Here is a 20,344-nt window from a genome sequence, read left to right on the forward strand (position 1 = left end):
AATGTTAGTTGACACCTGGGTAGGGCCCTTCTTTGCTCCCTCATTCAGGAAGGGACCAATCCCAGTGGGAGAACAAGTGTAGAGTGACCAAGGAAGAGGGGACTACACACTATCATGACAATAAAAAAATGGATTATAAGTGGGGGAGAGGGGTGGGAGAACACACCAAGTCATACTATGGGGTCCGAGAGATGTGCGTAGCCACCAGGGTGGCTGACTCTGAAGAATGGGGGTCACATTTCAATCCCCGATCCAGGGATGGCTCAGCCCAGCACCATGTGACTCTGGGCAATAGCTCGCTTTAACTCCCCAACATCCCCAAGCGCCGTGAGACCCTTAAGGGTGATTAGTTTGTGCTTTACAAATATCGGGTTCCTACTATCACTATTCTGGATCAGGTCCAGTTAGATTGCTTTAATCTTAAAATTAGCTCAGTTCTCGGGAGCTGTGGCACAGAAAAGTGAGGCTTATCTCAAAGAAAACAAGATTAAAGCACTTATCAGTAACAAAACCGTTATTAATTCAAAAACACAACACAATAAAAATCTCACTCCAATTTATAAAAAGAATGTGCACTTTAATAAGCACCACGATGATTAAAATCAGATCAACAGATCTGAAATATGATTTTGAGGAGGTTTAGATTTTTCTAGCACCAAAAACGTCAAAAGTGCTAACCTCGAGGATCTGGTCTCACCAACCTGGGCTAAAGTCAAAAGTTAAGGCTTACTACAATAGAGCACAGGTCACATACTGGGACCTGGTACATCACGGTGAAAAATTCACCTTCTGTCATTAATGTTTATTGAAGAATGTTCTCATCAGAAGGGGGGCTGCTGCGGTATCCAACAGACAGTATAGTGCTTCTCGGCTTTGGTAAAATCCTCCTGGTTGGGACACAGAAACTTCCCAGGAAGTAGTGCTGCTTCAGTTGGGAAAGCCAGTAAAATGAATCTGACTGGCAATGGAACAATGGCGGCTTCAGTTTGGTGGTGGTCCCATGGTCGCTTGTTTCAATTATGAAAACGTTCTCAAAACGTTTCTAAATGTCCACTTTCGCAATCTTGAGAAAGAGATAGTACACCAAACCACCAGCCAAGGGCCCAGGCCCTTTGGCACTAAATGGCAAGTTAGGACACATTCTCCCAGAAGCCACAGTCAAGGTCTAGGGCCAATCCAGTTGGAACTGGTCAGCTGGGCTTTACTTTGTTGCAGGTTTCTTGTAGCTTTTGCACTCCAGGAGCTTAATAGGAGGCTAGCCAACTATCCCTTGCAATCACTGATCTCTCGTGGGTTCAAGTGGGAGTAGGTCCAGCCCTTGGAATTCTCTCCACAGGTAATACAGCAGGCTCAGTCCTTCAGTTCAGCAGGTGCAGTCCTTCTTCTGTTTTTCACAGGCCCAGCAGTGTTTTGAGGAAGGTAGCCAGGTGTAACACTTTTATGCCTGGCACTACCTCGTGGGTGGGGGTGACCCCTAACCACTAAGGTAAAGGTTCAAAGGGTCAACCCAACCCAACTTTCTGGCGAATTGGCCCTAAGCAGTCCCACAAGGCTCTGCTTTGCCAAAATCCAAAATGGCAGAATCTTTCTTCTCTTCTCCTAAAGCTCTGGTACATCTTTTGCCCCCACTGGGTTTGGTGCAATTCTGACTACTTAGACAATGACAGGGGCATGCATAATCTATAAAACACTGGCGGTAAAAATGGGTGATCCTACAAAAAGCCATTTCTTGACAATGACTATATCTGTAGATGGATGCTCAAGTTTTGCACAGATGGAGAAGCATTCTACTATAATGGATTCAGGTCAAGAGGTATAAAGTAGGATTGTTTATTGTAGGGCAAACAGAAACTGATGCAAAAGTGGGCAGGGTACCACTGGCAACAGGTACCCTATTGGTCATAGGATAGAAAGCGGAGAATAAGTAATGTGAAATGTTATTGAGTAATTGGTTATATATACCCAAAATAAACAGGAGGTATATTGAAAAATTCATTTAAATCTATGGTTGATGGGGATATTGTTATCGTACAATTTTTATTCATGAAGCACACACATCCCTGTGGGTAACTTATTAAGATAAAAAAAGCAGTTTTTTTGCCTAATCCTCCAGACACCTGTTCTTTTAATGTGTCACTGGAGTGCTCATATACTGCAGCACCACGGGGCTCCTGGCAGCCATAAATATTTGTCATATATGTGGATGGCCTACATGCACTCTCCAGTACACATATAAATTCATGCCATTAGTCAAATTTCTGTGTCATCTATCATCCCATTACACAAAAGTTAAATAATCCAACTGAATGAAACCTATTTTATCAGTATTGTATTAAGTGCAGACCACAGCAGTGGTCCCTCTAAATATTTTTTCCATGTTTAACAATGGAAATTTTGCGTACTACCTTCCTCAGTCATGTCCGCACCCAAGTTACAAAGTGACTTGTTATGTAGACAGGAGTTTATATGCTACCCCTCATTACTTTTTAATAGTGTGCTCCAGAAATCATTTGTATGGCTATTAGCTTTGTAAACTCACCCACTATATAAGGCTACAACCCCTCCTCTAGTCCTACCGTTTTTAGGTCAAGCCTAGGCAGCACATGTGTTACCTCTGTGAGGCACGCTATATTCACTTTGTGGGCTTACAGCCCGCCTGTTGCCATTGTATTCCTAACGTTGATTGTCCTTCAAAAACACTTCCTCGCCAGTGGTTAATGCTTCTTCTTTGTTCTGCCTTGTTGTCATTTGTATCCTCCCATGGAGCAGAACCTAACTTCTTGTAGACGTACACTTTCTTATTTATAAATTATTTTTCAGGAACTCTTTTTTCAATTTCACTCGCTCCCGTTACATTGTTTCTGCCCCAGCATGGCACCGTCTCTACTGCAGCTAGGAGGGCTCTGGTTACTGGCATGGTGGCAGTGTTTACCATGATCAGGAGTCAGCATGCTGGCAGCTTCAGGAGGTGTGAGGCATGTTTTCTTTGATGAACACGGCACCAGCTACATAGCTGCCTCATCTTTTAGCATTACATTAAAGGATTAGTCCCAGTAAAGCGGTATTGACCATGAACACATCATAAAGAAAGAAAAAACATATAGGACAACCCCGTTAAATTATTGAAAATTCAATGTTATTTAGGGGCAGATGTATCATTACCATCTTTTGCGATTCCAAATAGCGATTTTTTGAAATCGCTATTAGGGAATTGCAAATTTTGATGTATGCAGAAATTAGCTATTTTTTAGCGATTTCTTAAAATTCCTTGATTGATATTAGCAAATTGCTAATCACACTTAAGGAATAATTTCCCATTCATTTCTATGGGCCAGGAGGCTCATAGGAATGAATGGGAAGTTATTCTCAATTTGTGATTCCCAATTTGCTAATCCCAAATTGAGAATATTTTCAAGAGTTCAGGGGTGTCCAAAAGACACCCTGTTGCACCCCAGAAATATGCATGGGTGCACATGTGGCGCACATACATGCTCTAAGGGCATGTATGTGCGTCACATGGCACTTTGAAAAATGCAAAAATGTGCATTTTTCAAGGAATTCACAACTTACCGTCAACTAGAAGTTGGTGGTAATTTTCGATTCCTTAAGGGCATTTTGCTAATTTTTTTTGCTACATACATTGCATTTAAGGAATCGCAACATTTGCGATCCCTTAAATGCAATTGCAAAATAAGGAATCGCAAATTTTCCTTATTATGCACCAGATTTTGCTTCATACATTCCATTTAGCAAATTCGCATTTGCAATGGCCGAAATTCTGCGAATTTCGGCTTTGCGAATGCGAATTTGCTTGATACATCTGGCCCTTCATCACATTGAACACTCTCTGTATGCATGATTATAACCAAACATTGGCATGAATCTGTGCCAAAAAGGGAGAAAGGGGGAAGAAGGGGTTCCAGAGAATGGAAGGTGTAGTGATTCAAGTGCAGATAGGTGGGTATATAGTAAAAGTAGTGTGCAGATCATATAATTCTTAAGATAAGACAAAACATAGGCTCAAACTCAATATTGAACTTAAATGAAGGAAGTCTGGTAAATGTTTCTGTGAACTGCATGAGATATTCTACCGTACATTGCCTTCAGAGGTACCTTTTGGTGTTCAGCATCACTGCTAAGCCAACACCTAAAAATGAGATCCTTGGCAATGTATTGAACTTGCAGCAGTGTATTCTTGTGGTTCAAGAGACAAAGCACTGAACTTGTTTTATGGATCACTTGGTTGTCAATAAGTTTCACCAATGACCAGCCTAAACTTTTATTTATCTCTGTTAGGGCAATCCTGTATGTAGGATAAAGAGATGTTCCAGATTCTGGGTGCATAGATGAAGCAGGCCTGTTGCCTTGCTTTTTCTATCTTTTGCATTTGTTTTTAGTGTAATAGCATTTTGGCTGTAGGAGTGCCAAGAGCCACGAGAAATTGTGAGCGTGTCAGCCAGACAGGCACGGGTGTCAGTTGTGGTGGCTTTGTAGATGATGTAGCTAGGTTGGATGTTCTCTTCAAATGTGGAGGTTGGATTTTATTTTTCTACGATCTAATGAGCGTTAACATAAGTTCCGGGACAGTGGTCTGGGGCTGCAGGTAAACAAATAAAGATCTTTTGTGATTGCTCAATCATTACCAGAATTGAAGGTTCAGGTAGGGTTGTTACTTTTTTTATATTTTGTGAAGCTTGTAAAACCCTGTGAAATTTGTGCAGTTTTGGGACAAGTATTTGAGCTAGCTTATTACAGATTTCTTATTTAAACAGTGAAGGGTTACTAAAAACTAGTTTTGAATTAGGTATTAATTACAACGTGGCTGCAAAGTAATGCTTGTGCACAAAAGAGGAACACCAATAGGCAGTTTTCTCCCAACAAGTACAATTGAATTCCATTTTAAAATACATAGGGTAGCAGGCGAAATAGCAATCACAAACGCTGAAATTTCGCAGAATATCAGCGTTTGCGATCGCTATTTAGCTGTGTGCTATGTAGGTAGGCAATTACCTACTTGCAAAATAAGGAATCGCAAGCATTTTGTGCAAGCATTTAGAGAATCGCAATTTGAGATTCCCTAACTGCTATGCTAGTAGGCTTCACAAATTGCGATAATGGCTTAAGGAATCGCAATTTACCACCAACTTCAAGTTGGTGGTAAGTTGTGATTTCCTTTAAAAAAGCACTTTTATGCTTTTTTCAAAGTGCCATGTGGCACACTTACATGCCCTAGGGCATGTATGTGCGCCACATGTGCACACGTGCACAATTCAGGGGTGCAACCGGGTGTCCTTTTGGAACCCTTGCATCCTTGAAATTGCACGCTTGGCTAATAGTTATAGGAATGAATGGGAAGCCATTCCTTATTTGCGAGTCGCAATTTGCGAGTCGCAAATAAGGAATGTGTAGGAATTGCAAAAAAATATTGCGATTCCGACCTACATGGTATTTTGCGAGTCCTTAATAGCGATTCACTAAATATCGCTATTAAGGACTCGCTAAACTGCTTTTACCTACATGTGGCCCATAATCAATATATTGCTGAGTTGGGCAGGAAGCAAATAGGACTGCGGGCATAATCTTAGGCTTGTTAGGAAGCGTTGGGCATGTAAGTCTGTTCAGCCGCTCTGCATATCCAGTGGGTTGGCCAGATTAAAAATAAAATAGTTTGTTAAAGGTTGGCAGTTCTGTAATCTTGAATTTACGTTCCATTGGTATTTGGTGAGGTAAATTCATAATACATACCTCTTTATTGTGCTTTGGAACAGTCAAAAGTAGGTTAGGACATCATGTCACAACGGAAAGAAAAGTCATCAGTAAAATTCAAAATATTGCTTCACAAAGTCTAATTTTTGGAGTCACTTTGGGAAATATTTAAATCCTGATTTCCTTATTGTACAAATAATGATGATGGGGTGGAAAATTGGAGAGGTGGGATTGTACTTGGAGCTGGATTCGTGTATGCAGGAGTGGAAGGATGCTCTGTGAGTGACTGCAGGTGTTGATGAATAGAAGCAGAGACACAGGCGTTTGTTGTTAGCAGCTAACCAGGACAGCAAGCCAGAACAGTTCTATGGTTTATTTGTAGTCTTGTTCTGAAGCTGTGCACAGATGTAAATAATCTGTTGTTTGCTGGTTGCATACTTAGATGGCCTCTTATGTTGCATGCTGGAAAGGTTGTACAGCAGAGGTTTCTGTCATTTGTATTTTTCTGATCGAGGAGATGCAGGCTGCGTTTTACCTCTCACGTAGGCGACGCATGAGCGGTCCCTTCTTGGCATGCTGTATCTACTCGATGGGCTTACAGCCCGCCCGTCACTTTTAATTTGTTACTTTGTGAGTCCTTCGCAAAGGCTAGCTTCCTGTGGATTGTATTTATTATATGTCCCTCCTTTATTTGTGTCGACCATTCAATGGACCATGGCCCTATTACTTGTATTCTTGCCTTTTTCTGCATGTAGGTTTGTTCAAGCACACATTATTTTCATTCTGCCCATGTTTTAAATGTCAGCTTATCTTCCTGTACAAGTTTACCTCACGTCAATTCAGCAATAATTGCCGTAGTGCTAATAAACCTATATATCAGCTGTTGGCTTTTGCCATTCTGCTTCCGTCCCCCATTTTGTTTTCAATCAGTAATTGTTTGGGTTTTGCCATTATTTCATGATCAGCAGTTTTTAATGTAAGGACATGGAAAGCCCAGACTCAAATCCAGTACTCCAGTTCCAGAGTCTGCAGCTCTGGATGTTATGTCACATCCCCCCAGACCAAGATAGATGATGCTGTTTTCTCTCTGTCTTCAAAGTGATTGCTTAAATGACGAGCAAGATGTACAACATAGGGGTTATCTAAGAGGAAGGACGGCGAGGACGAGGAAGGAGACCGGCCATGGCGAGGAGGAGGCAGCCACGGCAGGTAAGTGCCTTTTTTTTACACATAGTAAATAATTGGGAGGGGCGGAGCGGAGCGAAGATCCACAGGGTTGTTTTCCAACTCCGTGGAACTTCGCTTAGAGGCACTACGACAGCTATGCCCACCCTTAGTAATCAGGTGTGCTACTGTTTGAAGGGAATCTACATAATTAGCAGTTACATATATTTTCTTATTAAAAATATCACCTTTTTTGTACTGATTTTTCCTATGAATTGCTGCCTGCTTCCCATTTCTAGGGTACGGCTATTTTGATCTGAGTCCTGGTTAATGCATCCAAAGAGATCAAAGGAATCAGCTATCAGGAGAGCTATTTGATTGGTTTGGTTACATATAAACAAGTGAAATACTATTCTTATAGAGTGCATCAGTACCTTTCTAGGGTATCCGGGTAATAAGCGGATAACACTGACGCTTGAAAATGATGATTGATCTGTTGTGAAAATAAACAGGTTTTCAGGTATTTTCATAGTGGCCAAAAGACAGACTATGCTCAAAGAAGTGTGGCTCACATCTAGTGAGGGAGCATGAGACAAAATAACTAGACCGGCAGGCAATCAGTAACATTGAGAAAAAAGGGAAATAGGCTAGAACCTACTATGCATAGACAATATGCAGCAGTCAATGGGCTTGGTAGTGCAGGGTTAGGTGCATGGCCTGGCCATATGCCAGACAGAAAGCACAGCTGTGTCAATGGAGCAATAGCTGATGCTTGGCCTTTCTGCAGGCCTGATCTTGCACCCAAGTGTACTGTGCATAGCAAGAGAAAATGCTCAGTGGGCCTGTGGTATAAGGGCTGGCAAAGAATATGTACCAGGATCTAAAGGTACATAGCCAAAAGCTATGAGCTCTGGGTCCAATAATGTAGGGTATGGTGCATGTTGTGGCCATGTCCTTCACCCTCATTTTGGCCAGGAGAAACAGAGGATGTTGCTGGGCTTGGGTGTAGAACAGGGCCTATGTGCAGACAGGATGGTGCATGACTTAAGGCCATCTTCAGCAGACCTGGTGGGGTGGAACCTGAAGTGGTTGCATTCACACAATTTGGGTCTTATGCCCAGAGATAACTGTGAGTGGCTAAATGCTTTGTGCAATTTATTATATCAATTTGGGTGCTGGATGTGGCATCAGATATTAAAAGCTTCAATAAGTCACTGAATAATCACAGCAAAAGATAAGTTATGTTTATCTTTGATAACAAAACATTGGTAAAGGATTAAAATAGTAAAAAATTAATAGAATCTGAAATAGTGCCAATATGATTCCATAGCACAATCCATAAATAACGGAAATTAGCCAGTCATGTAAAGCTACTCAAACCATTTCACATTGAGGGCCATACACAAACCTCAGATGCACAACACATCCTCGACGTAGGACCTCGCAATGCTCCACAACCAGGATTTGAGATATTCTTGTTCAGCTTGCCCAACTGGGGCCCAGTAGCTAGCCCGTGCTCCAATCTAAGTCGGCCGGTACTTATGACTGTGTCCTGGTCGAGCACAACCAGATATCTACAGTTTTTGTCACTGAAATCTTTAAACCTGCTTATCGTCAGTTCTACTAATTGGATTTTTGTCTTTTTGGTCTTGATTTATGTATTAAAAATCACTCTCTTTTTCTAATGTGGTGTGGCATTATTCTTCTGTATTGCCTTCATGTTATTACTGTTTGAAAAGTTGCAAAGACACTTGGTTCATTGCCTTTGAGTTAGGTCTGACTGCTTTGTGCCAAGCTACCTGAGGATTAAGCACAGGCTAATTTCGGTTTGCTTGTGACTGCACCCTGAAAAGCGGTGTGGCTGCTGCCTGAGTAGGGGTTCACCCCCCTCAACCAGTATCCCACTTTCTTACACATATCATACATGACATTATCAATGGCAATGATATAAAGAGAAAAGGCATGCTAAACATCTTTAACTCAAACTTTACATGGCTTCCAAAGGAAACAATCTGTCCAGTACCTTTTCAGAAAAGACAAATCAGACCATATATTTTCTGATAAATGTTACACTTTGCAGAGTCTGTTACTTAGGTTCTTTCACACTGAAGCAAGACTACTCTTCATTTATTCACTGTGCTAAAACAACATTCCCCTCCCAACTTCTTCCTAAAATTGCTCGTTCCTAGTTCCAATAATGGTTTAAGGATTCGTATTTACATTTATGCCCCAATCGCAAATGTGCATAAGAGAGTGAGAGACTCCGATTGGTTCATCTTTGTTGATTCTTCCAGGAGCTTTATTTACTACAAATATCTTTGCTTAGTTCCAAAGTTCAGAGCACATTGGTAAGAGGGCTTCTCGAATCTCATCCAAGCACTGTAGCTCAATTTGGCAAATCTGTCACAAGAGAATTAATAATAATCATCCACATTGTCATCTAATAAGGAGAGTTGCATGCTATCCCAAAACACTCTGGTAAATGCAGACAAGATAGGCATCCTCTTTCTGTTCATATTTCTGTAATATGATGATTTAATGTGATAAAATTGTAATTGTAATTTTATATTACAAACATGTCAGAAAGCATGCATTAAGTTCTGAAATGGAACTTCTTGTAAAAATTTGAAATCCTAAAAACTAGATTTCTGCTATATTGCTGTGACTAGATTTCTGCTATATTGCTGTGACAACATATTTTTTCAAACAAAACTACACGCCCTTTTTCATCTCACCAATTTTTGACTTTCCATCTTCATACTTCGTTCGTTGCAACACATGATGTACTATTCTACTCCTGGTGGAATTGCTGAAGAATGTGTCTCTGTTGGTGATTGTGAAGCTGTAAAATGAGATAAAACGCAATAATGAATACAAGGGTGACATTCTTGTGAAAGAGTATGGCTTTAATTGTTCTTTTATATTGCCTACTTCTAAAGGTCCAAGGAAAAATGTCCTAATGATTGATAGTTCAACGAGTGCATTTCTACTACCGCTATGCCTGCATAAACTAATATTTGGATTTTTAAGTGGTTGGAAGCTGATGCCACAGAGGGATACATTCAGAGGTTTATCTGAACATTTCCAAAACAGTCTTTGATACATATTGCCCAGTGGGGCATGAATTCCAATAACTAGGCTAACAATGAAACATGTATAACAAGTAATAAATTCATTACAAGACCGGAGGCTACCATTATGCAAATACTTTTATTTGCTGCCCAACATGCTGCCCTTTAAAGAATGTTAATACATCATAGTAAAATAGAACTTTAACAACAACATAATAGGCCAGTGCACACTCCCATCTTCCTCTTTTATTCGCTGCTCCTGACACAGATAAGTACTATTCCTCTTAGCTAAAGGCACAGTTTCCTCAACTTGGTATATAGCCTTAGTTATAAGTATGGTTGATATTTCGTTTTTTTATAAACGTTGCCTTTATTGATTTATTGTCACTGATTATTATCATTTCCTATGTTGATTGCTTTTGTTATTTAACTAACTGACGCTTTCTTTCAGCCGCCATATTTTCAAGCTGTCTGTGCAGTTAAAAATATAAGAGAAATTTAGTAAAATACATCTTTTTTTAAATGTTTTCACTTTTTACAAACCAGAAATATTTCTCATTTAATTATTTCATTAACCTTTTCTTTAAAGGTGGCAGAGACTGGTTTAATTTTTACTCCTTAGTGATGTCATATCTGAAACAAAAAATGTTTCGAAATTATTTCAAATATCTGTTTTGGAATTTAAGGTTTGGGAGATTATATTTTCTGATAAGGGTACATTTCACACATACTCAAGCCTCTGTGACTAGAGGTACATCTAGTTGTCTTAGTTGCATGTCATTGCTGCTAGTACACCCATTTCCCCACAGGGTAATGTTTTCCTCTTATGTCTGAAGCGTCAACAAAGACAAATTGCTAGGGTATCATCTCCCTTCAATGCCTTTTCATATCATCTGATTGTATAAAACCACCCTGAACACCATCCTGCTGGTATTGGTCACAAACACAGGGAGCATCATGTAAGTATGCCACTAAAAGGTATAGTACAGACATTCTGGCTTCTAGCTAAAAGATAAAGGGTCTGATTTAGATCTTCTCCAACATCGATCTCTGGATCACATTGAGTGTTTTAATGACATAGAGAAGGTGTTAACATAGTTTTTTGTATAGGTTTTCTGACGTCACCTTACAGACTATGTTTTGTTGCTTTTCCCTTTCAAATTTTTAAATACATATATATTAAATATATAAATGTTTGTTTGAAATATATTTTGTTGCCCCGTGTATGATTTATGATTCATTAGATAAATTGTGATTAGTTTGTATTTCTATTTTTGATTTATTCTATTTTTCACCACGGTTTAGGGCGAGATAAAAATTGTCACAAAAAGTTGTTAAAAATCCTCAGATAAACAAAATTCCTTGTAGGTAAACCCCTTCTTTTTGAAAACTTCATTGCCCATACCTGCAAGGATAGATTGGGTTCCCACTCCATTAAAACATTGATTTAGATCTTGGCAGATAGGTTACTCCGTCACAACAGTGATAGATATCCCGTCCATCGAAATATATAAATCTAATTATATCCTATTGAATATATATCAGCAGAAGGCATATTCGTCACCCTGTGTAACCCATCCGCTGAGATCTAAATAGTTGGGAAGTTTTCAGGGCAAACCACTTTTGGTTTTCTCTTAGAAAGGCCTCACCTCGGTGTTGTAACCAGTTAACTGCTGTACTGGAGCTCTAGGATCATTAAAGTGTGTGCCCACTAGTAAAGGTCTGTTTGCCAAATAGGGACTTTTTGATTCCAGAAAGGCCTTAATTCCTGAGGATTGGACAGCACGGAAGGGCTGCTCTGCTGATTTGAATGTGATGGTCAGTTCAGTGCAGGTGATGGTATACAAAGGTACATGCATGTGAAATGGCAAGGTTCAACATCTGTTTGTTTTCAGCGATGCTTCTTGCTACTTTAAACAGCTGTGGTAGTGAGGCCCAAGGGCAAATAGAGATAATTGGCACGGTCTCCTTCGGGCCCCACCCCTAGCAATGCTACTGCTACAAAACTGTCCTTAAGTGTCCTCAAAAGAGTGACTTGAAATCCTGCAATAGCCCCACAAAGAAAAAAGCATGCATCAAGGTCACCGACTTCAACCCAGCACTCTGGAAATGTTTTTGGCTGAATTCCCCTGAGGCATATATCAAGTGCACTGGCACACTCTACTGGTACTGAATGTTTCCTTCGTCTCTACATCAGTTTACTTACAATGTAACAGAATGTGAAATTGTCATCACAGACACACGCTTCAGTTTAAGTTTGAAAAGAAATCTATCACTGCACCAATTACGTTGTTAACGCATCATTTTCCTTGTAACTGATTTAACATAACTTTTATTGTTTTTTAGGTCGAGCATTCAAGACCTCTTGTATATACTTTAGTATATGCTTATATGTGTATGTACTTTCTGGACTCTGGAGATCAGCCCAAAGACTGCTTCCGCTTAGGGATTTTTTTTTCTGTTCAACGGCCTCTATTTAACTGTCTTGATGGAAAACGACTAGTAGAGGTCGGTAATAAACGAAAATTGTTTTCTGCTTAGGGACTTTCTTTTTTTAATTTTTCTGGCAACTGCCTCTATTTAACTTTCTTGATAGAAAACGACCCACAGAGGTCAGTAAAATACCAGAATCACTTTAACATTCTCTAGATTCCAGTCCATAGAAATTGTTTTCCACAAGCACCTTTAGAAAAATAATATTTTTTTCAAATCTTGTATTTTCAGTGATATGCCCACCGAAGGCCCAGATTTATATTAAAACCAGAACTTTGGACTATAACATTTCCCACCGAAAGGTAATATTTCTCTCCATGTGTACCCATACCTGGTTTATTTTACATCCATCTCCATTTAATTAAGTCAACTTTCGTTGTGTATTTGAAAAACTTTTCTGTTAAATGTAGCTTTTTGTGGTACAGATGACGTAGTTTAGTTTGTGATATTAACACTGTTATCTTTTATATTACTACTAATCCCAAAAAATATATATTGTGCCCTAAGTTCAGGGTATTTTTTAATATTTAGGGGTGGTAGGTCTCTGTGTCATAGGTTGTACACATTTTGTTATGAATTACACGAGTTGTAGCTTGGCGTGATACTTGAGAATTGCTGAAACTAGTATCTTATTAAGTTTAGATAGAACCAAAGTAATGTATGTCTCAGACCTGTATTTTGCTTTCAGCACTGACACTTTATATTTTACGAATTAAGCATTGTAGGCTTTTATTTGGGACTTATATAGCTGCAGAGTATTGAAGCGTGGAACTTGCAGTTTGTTTGATTTTGCATAAGCACGTCTGGTTTAGGAGTTTTCTCTTCAGCTGAATTTACACTTATTGTGTTGTGTCACTATAAAGGTGAGAAATGTTTCATTCAATTGCAAATAGTTTGGAGATAATTCCTTCAAGCGAAGGAGTATGTAAAGTTTAGTTTTTCTATCGTGTTTTTGGCCAGTTTCTTTTAAAAGTTAGCTTTTTACCCCGGGACGTCATGTTTTACAAATTAGGCACTGGGTGTAGGCCTTTATTTGGGACTTATGTAGTTGCAGAGTGCTGGAAAGTGAAACATGGTAGTTGCTGCTTGTTTGATCTTTGATAGACAAGTTTGTTTATTTAATAGCAAATAGTTTGTAGGTAATTTATTTAAGGGATGGAGTATTTAGAGTGTAGCTTCTCATCGCGGTTTTGACGTGCTTTTGGACAGTTTTTAAAGATTTTCTTTTAGCCCCAGCACCTCATGTTTTACAAATTAAGCAAATGGATGTAGGCCATTATTTGAGTATTATGTGGCTGCAGAGTATTGCAGAGTAGAACGTGGCAGTTGCTGCTTTGCTTGTAGCCCCGGCACTTCATGTTTTACAAATTAAGTACCGTGTAGGCCTTTAATTGGGAACTATGTGGCTGCCGAGTGCTGGAGAGTGAAATGTAGCATTTGCTGCTTGTTTGATTTTTAATATGCAAGTCTGGTAATTTAATCGCAAATGGTTTGAATACAATTTATTCAAGGGAATAAGCATTTAGAGTCTACTTTGTCATCGCTTTTCTGATGTGTTTTTGGTAATTTTTAAAGTTTTGCTTTTAGCCCCAGCACTTAATGTTTTACAAATTAAGCAGTGTAGGCATCTATTTCGGACTTATTTGGCTGCAGAGTGCTGGAGCTTGGAGTTGCTGCTTGTTTGATCTTTGATAGGCAAGTCCGATTTGTGACTTTTATCTTAATTTGCATTTACACTTATTGTGTTTTTATCAAAGGTTGCATGCGTTTTGGGGAGCAGCTAGGAAGAAAGACCTGGAGTAAGTTTAATGTAACAAATAGGTAGGTTAGCATAGATTAGCATTATAATAATGCTCTTCATTAAAAACTACAAAACTAAACTCATCAATATGGCGAGACCGAATGGCATTGTCAATGCTTGTTTTTGTTATAATGCTAGAACCCTTTACAGTTATTCATAAGTTTTACAGTACCTTTTCTGATAATGTGACTCTTTTCCTTCAACTTGATATAGGCATTCTTTCTTACTGTATCAATATGATGTCTCAGTTGTTCTACTCAACACCTGGGGATGATTTGTGACTCGGAACTAGACACCAAAGCCGAGAAAAATATATTTACAGTGAAACCTATTTAAACTCTCTGCGCTAATTTGTGGGTGATTACTCAAGGGGGCCTTTCTCATCAGGGCATTTCTCACAACATACTTGTTTAAAACAAATTATTAAAAAGACAGATAAAGAACCACCAACAAAACTGGTCCTTGGTCAAGGGTTAGGTTGGTTATGTTGTTCCTATCAGCTTTGCTCACATTGGCCTTATGTTCACAACATTGATGTACTTTGGTCCCTTCATTTACATATTTCTATTTATTTACTGCTGACAACTTTTATTTGTGGAACTTGTATCAATTTGCTGCACCGCTGTGCCTGTTCACTTAACTCACTCAAAAAAGGTAGTGGAGAAATTTGCATTTTCCTACTCGTCCTCAGACACTGTGAGCTGGATCACAACATTTTTTGACATATGGTATTTTAAGTTTTGAAGGAAATTTAAGGCAGTCTTTGCTCCAACCATTTTATCACGACATCAGAATTCAGAAGGTGGCGATTTGTGGGAAGAACTTTGTACATATTTGTTGAGTGGCCTCTTGCTGTGGTGGTGATGTATTCTGTGTTTTTTGTGCTGATGAGTTTTTTTGTGCTTCATTATTGTATTGTGATGTTATTGTGTTGCACAGAAATTGTGTTGCATTCTATCTAGAGGCAGTACATGCCTTTAAAATATCTGTGACAAGCAACTATTTGCCAGTGGTAAAATAGCGCTACTCCCCCTCTTAAAATATTTAAGACAACAAGTCAGCCCAAAACTGTGGCAGTGACTGATTGTAAGCTGTGAGTGCTCAGTTTATGTGATACAGCCCTGAATCTTTAAAATAAAACACAATACCTGTAATAGAGTAACCGAGAGAAGTACAGCAGCTATAACTGCATGTGTCGAGTTCTGTGACTCAATTCTGCTATTAATTACAATTCCGGGCATCGCATTACAGACAATTACCACAGTGTATCAACGCTTAAAGCCGTCTGCATGCTTTGCATGAAAGTGACAAACAGAAAATGTTTCCCCAGTACCTGAAGTGTGTCACCCTTGAAATCCATGCGGCTGGGCCATAGGACACCGCCGAGGCCCTGCATGTTTGACAGCAGTGACTGCAACGAGCTTAGAAACTATACCTAACCATCTCTGTCCAGTTTGCTATCTCCTCTCTTGCGATCAGCCTCCCACTATCTTTTTCCTTCTTCTCCCCCCTCCAATGCGGCTTGAAACTTGACAGATCTTCTATTTGTGCAAACACTAAATGAACAATTGCACACAAATACAAGATAAGCTACACTACTTGTTACAGGTTTCAGAACCTCTCAGGACCTTTTTTCAGGTGGTCCAGAGAAAGACATAATTAACTAAAACACTGATAGGAATTGTATTGGTCCAAAAATATTGTCCCTAATAACTTTGTCGAGATTCTCACATATAACTATTGTGATAAAGGCAACTGTTTATAAAGTACAGCTTATCAAACTGCAGCACACTGGTAAAACAAGTATTGACAAAACCAACAGGCCACATGTTGACTTTGTCCATGCTTTTTTTTTTTTTGCTTTTCGTTAGTTTTGCTAAACTTTGTTATAGGGAACCTGCTCAGCCTCTTCAACCAAAATAACTGTGGCTAAAAGCAGCATCTTTTTTGACTCCCTAACCGTGGTAAACAGATTTACTTTGCGTGTGGACATACTCTTTGTGAATGTGAGGAAGGTCATTATTCACAGTAGAGTAAACCAAATGTTGAAGCGCACCGACCCGCTGTCCCATGGTATATGCCGGAGTGGAAGAATGGAAATGCAAATGACGCAATAAAGGACTGATGGATGAAGAGTGCTTTAATTTGAGTAAAAAGGATATTTCATACAAATATGTACATTAAAAAGAATTAAAAAATAAAATAAGTAAATTCTTAGATATGTGCTGCAGATCTTTTATAAAAAAAATCCTTGTTTTGATCACAGATTATAATTGTTTTAATTGAAAAGATTTTCCAAGACGCACAATTCTGCTGTGTTAAGGTTCACCTCCAAGAGCCTTCAGATTTTTTGAACTCTAACATCTCCTATTTTGAGGCAGTCAGTGCCACATTTGCCTACTTACTGACTGTGAACATTTGATAAAAGTTAATGTGACCTTGTCGGGCAGGGCATGAACAAAGGAGGGGCAACTGGTGTGTCAAAATATTAAATAATAATTAATCACAATTCTATGAAAAACTAAATGTGCACTCCAATTTGCAAACTGTTTAATTCAAGCACCACAGAAAGTGATCATACTTCTAAAAATGGTTAGCATAGCACTTCAATAATATGATGACCTACTGGTGAATGCGAGCTCGGCTGAATGGCGCCGTGTAACAATCTGACTCCTCCAGGTCCGGAAGTGCCTCTTTGTCAAGTTTCATCGGGTTTCTGGGCAGCCAACTTTTCATCTGTCGGAAATTCCTTTGCAAACTAGGACAAAGAAGGCATACATTAAAATAAACATTTGCATTCGCTCTGCGCAGATGCTTTGACATGTCTCTAACTGAAAGAGAAAAGCAAAGGACTGTTAAGCGACCAAAAAAAAAAACACACACTCATGCAGTTTTTTAATGTATTCCTGTAAGTAAAGTTTAAAAAAAAAAAGAATACAGATCATGGCTTCAGGTATTTTCACTGTGTTAGCCAAGGCAAAGCCTTTAACGAGAATCATAGCTGTCAAACAAAGCATTGTTAGATGTGTTATATCAACCATTCGATACATTTGCATATTAGACCTTCTGAGGTCTTCCCAGAACGCCCATTGCTGTCAGAATTTCAACATACGGCATATGCATAGCCACAGCTCAGTTCTGGGATAGATAATAACATGCCTTGTTGTTTGGAAACCAGATCGGATCATTTGATACTCAATGTGTTGTATTTATCCTGACCTAGCAATATTAACAAGCATTGGCAATGCAATATGTCTCGCAGTTGTGCGACTTTGAGCAATTGGCATTATAAATGTATAATAATTAAAGGCATTGTCCTTTACAATACTAATAGCTCAAAGTTTGCCAAAAGCGAGACCTGTTGCATTGCAGAGCGCTATGTCCCTGAAGCAGGCACTGCGCTCAGCATTCAAGTTTAGAAAAAAAATGAAAAGCTCAAAGAAAGTTTGCTGTCCCTGAAGTGGACGCCACGTTCAGCTTAATAGTGTTAAAAAAAAAGAAGGGTCTGCCATTGTCCCGTGATTGCTGTGAAGGTAGGGGTCAGCCACTTTGAAAGTTAGAGAGGCATAGCGCTCCATACGAGAAGATGCTGACATTGACCTGTGTGGGCCCGCTGCAAAAACATGAAGCAGCTGCCATTTTCCCATTTTTCAATAGGCAAAATAGTGCTCACCAAATTATAACGCAGACCATGTAACAAGCCAAGTAAAAGGTCCAGTCATTATGGGTGGTAACAAATGCAGATAAGGCAGTACCAAGGAGGGACTAACAAGCCTAATAACGAATCAGAAGCCAGCGTTTATGAAGGACAATGACACAAGCCAATTAAAAAGATGAGGGGAGAGTGGGCAGGGCTTCAAGTCCATACTCCAATAATGCATGCCTCTCAGCAGCAAAGGCGCTGCCCAGTCTCGACCTAAAAAGGTACAAGTGGATATTTTTTCAGAAGATAACATTTTTCTAAAGCATCCCTCCCTTGGACAACAAGATTATTCAAACAATTCTACAGCCCTGGGAGATGGAGATGGGTGGCAGAGAAAAGTCAATTAAATATAGTGTTAGATCTGCCCTTCCTGTAACGTATAGATCTTTAAATTAAAATCTATAAAGACATTTTCAGCATTAGGGTAGGTGACCTGAGGAGAAACATACACTGTTTCCTTCTCTTCTGACAACCCTGCTTGCCTCTGCCTGACCCTCTCCAACGGAACGGAGTTCATAGAAGCCTCCACAATGCCTAACACCAGCATCATCCATCCTAAAAGACCATCCTGTCGCCAACTAATCCACGGTGTCCCCTCCACACATAACCTGAAAGACTATGACAAGGACAATAGCTGAAGGGGCCATTGTGCTGTGGGATTATCCAAAATCTGATTGGCTCTCTAGCACAGCAATCACTGAGCGCCGCTGACCCAAAGTCACTCGGTATATGTATTGTGTATGTATTACTATATACATTTTTTAAATTACAAGATGGTTTCTGAGTGCTGGTGTGGCAGTGCCAGGCATAAAAATAAAAAATGAAGTGCGAACATTCATTTGTCACTTATTCATTTCCCTCAAAACTGACTGCGGATTTGCCGATCAGTGCAAAGAGAGAGAGAAATTGTCTCTTCGGACTTGCCTCTTGGTTTCCTTAGAAGTTTCACAATAGTGAGTGTTGATCAAGTTTCAGGGTGGGTTACAATGATTAGCATCGGCATAGAAGTTCTTCAAACATGAAATATAAAAAAAGAACCGACCCATTGTTCAACAGTGAAGGATTTAAGATTTTCAAAGTTTTATCATGGAAAAACTGCACTACATATTTAGCCATATTTTAAAATTCAATGTAATGCCTTGTTGCTCAATTGTACACTTCCGCAAAAAATTATGTTGAATAATGCATTTTTATTCATAAGAAAGTAAAACAAGTGCATATGTATACCGTACACAGTCTTGTGTTGGAGGCGTGCTGTAGGTCTGGTGGGTGGGGTGGTAGAAACAGACATGAGGAATACAGAGCGGGATTAAGCAGCAACTGGGTGGCTGTGGGATTGAAATAATGCAGGATTTTTTAAAGCGTCCGGCCATACAGAATGCTGCTAGCAAATTAGAACAAGCATTGGCATAGCCAATAGGTCTCACTTTTGGGACCTTAAAAGTATTTAGTTATGCAGCACAATATCCTTACTGCAACAACATTAACTGTTGCATGGCTAAAAACTAATAAGGTCCCAAAAGCGAGATCTATTGGCTATGCCAATGCTTGTTACAACTATAATCTGAAGAGTCCCTTCCATTGATGTATGGATGTGAAGGATGGCTGTAAAGAGATTATCACTGCTCTTTGGTTGAAAAAATCAGAAGTGCCACGAACTGCAGAAGTGGGTTGTCAAGTGAAAATGGTTTGACATGGTTGAGGTGCTAAATAGTTTTTTTTTTTTGTGAAGTAACAAGGGCCCCCTGGTATGGATAAAGATCCTGGGTCAGGGAAAAACGTACAATTTGAAGGTATCAACCCAGGCTGTCTTGTAAGCAAAACACTAGCTATGTCAAAACATTATAATATACCAAAAAACAGTCATAGACTATAACACAACGATGAACTTGATATCAAAAATATTTTGTTTTAATTAAAAAAGATTAGTTTCACAAACGAGTTTTGTATACATGATGAATTGATGCAATAAAACAGATATTCTTTATAAATAAAACATATGAGTTAAAACCAAAGGGAAAACAATAATGTTTATCCTATCTAATATTGTTGAGGCTGTAGTCTGTCAGTCAACGCGTTTCGACACGTCGTGGTGTCTTCATCAGGACAAATTTATTTAGCAGCCAATTTTTCTAGAGAGAACAGAACATTTTTAGTTCTTATTCACATTTACAAGAGTGTTATAGTTCTTATACATATACTGATTATTAATATCATAAAAAAGACTCTCGATTCAATTATTCGTGTTCATTTAAGATTATGACAAAAACACATCTTTTTTGTACATAGCATTAGTGTAAGGAAATCATTCTTTCATGGAGGTACTATAAGTAAGGTATGTTGAGGAGATATTTTCATTCTGGTTAATGATTAACGATTAACATCAAAATAGCGTCAGTATCACTC

The 20,344-nt window shown here is 39.1% G+C and overlaps 1 protein-coding gene across 1 annotated transcript in view; it reads right to left on the reverse strand.

Moving 5' to 3' along the window:
* ANO3 (anoctamin 3) overlaps positions 1-20,344 on the reverse strand; it is a 1,465,374-nt gene that overhangs the window by 882,387 nt on the left and 562,643 nt on the right. Inside the window, exons 6-7 of the mRNA XM_086959492.1 lie at positions 16,862-16,993; positions 9,606-9,712 (exon numbers count right to left, since the gene is read on the reverse strand). Coding sequence (XP_086815618.1) covers positions 9,606-9,712; positions 16,862-16,993 — 239 coding nt within the window. The remainder of the gene's footprint in view (positions 1-9,605; positions 9,713-16,861; positions 16,994-20,344) is intronic.

Source organism: Lissotriton vulgaris, chromosome 2_2 (assembly GCF_964263255.1).
Source record: "Lissotriton vulgaris chromosome 2_2, aLisVul1.2, whole genome shotgun sequence".
Classification (NCBI taxonomy): domain Eukaryota; kingdom Metazoa; phylum Chordata; class Amphibia; order Caudata; family Salamandridae; genus Lissotriton; species Lissotriton vulgaris.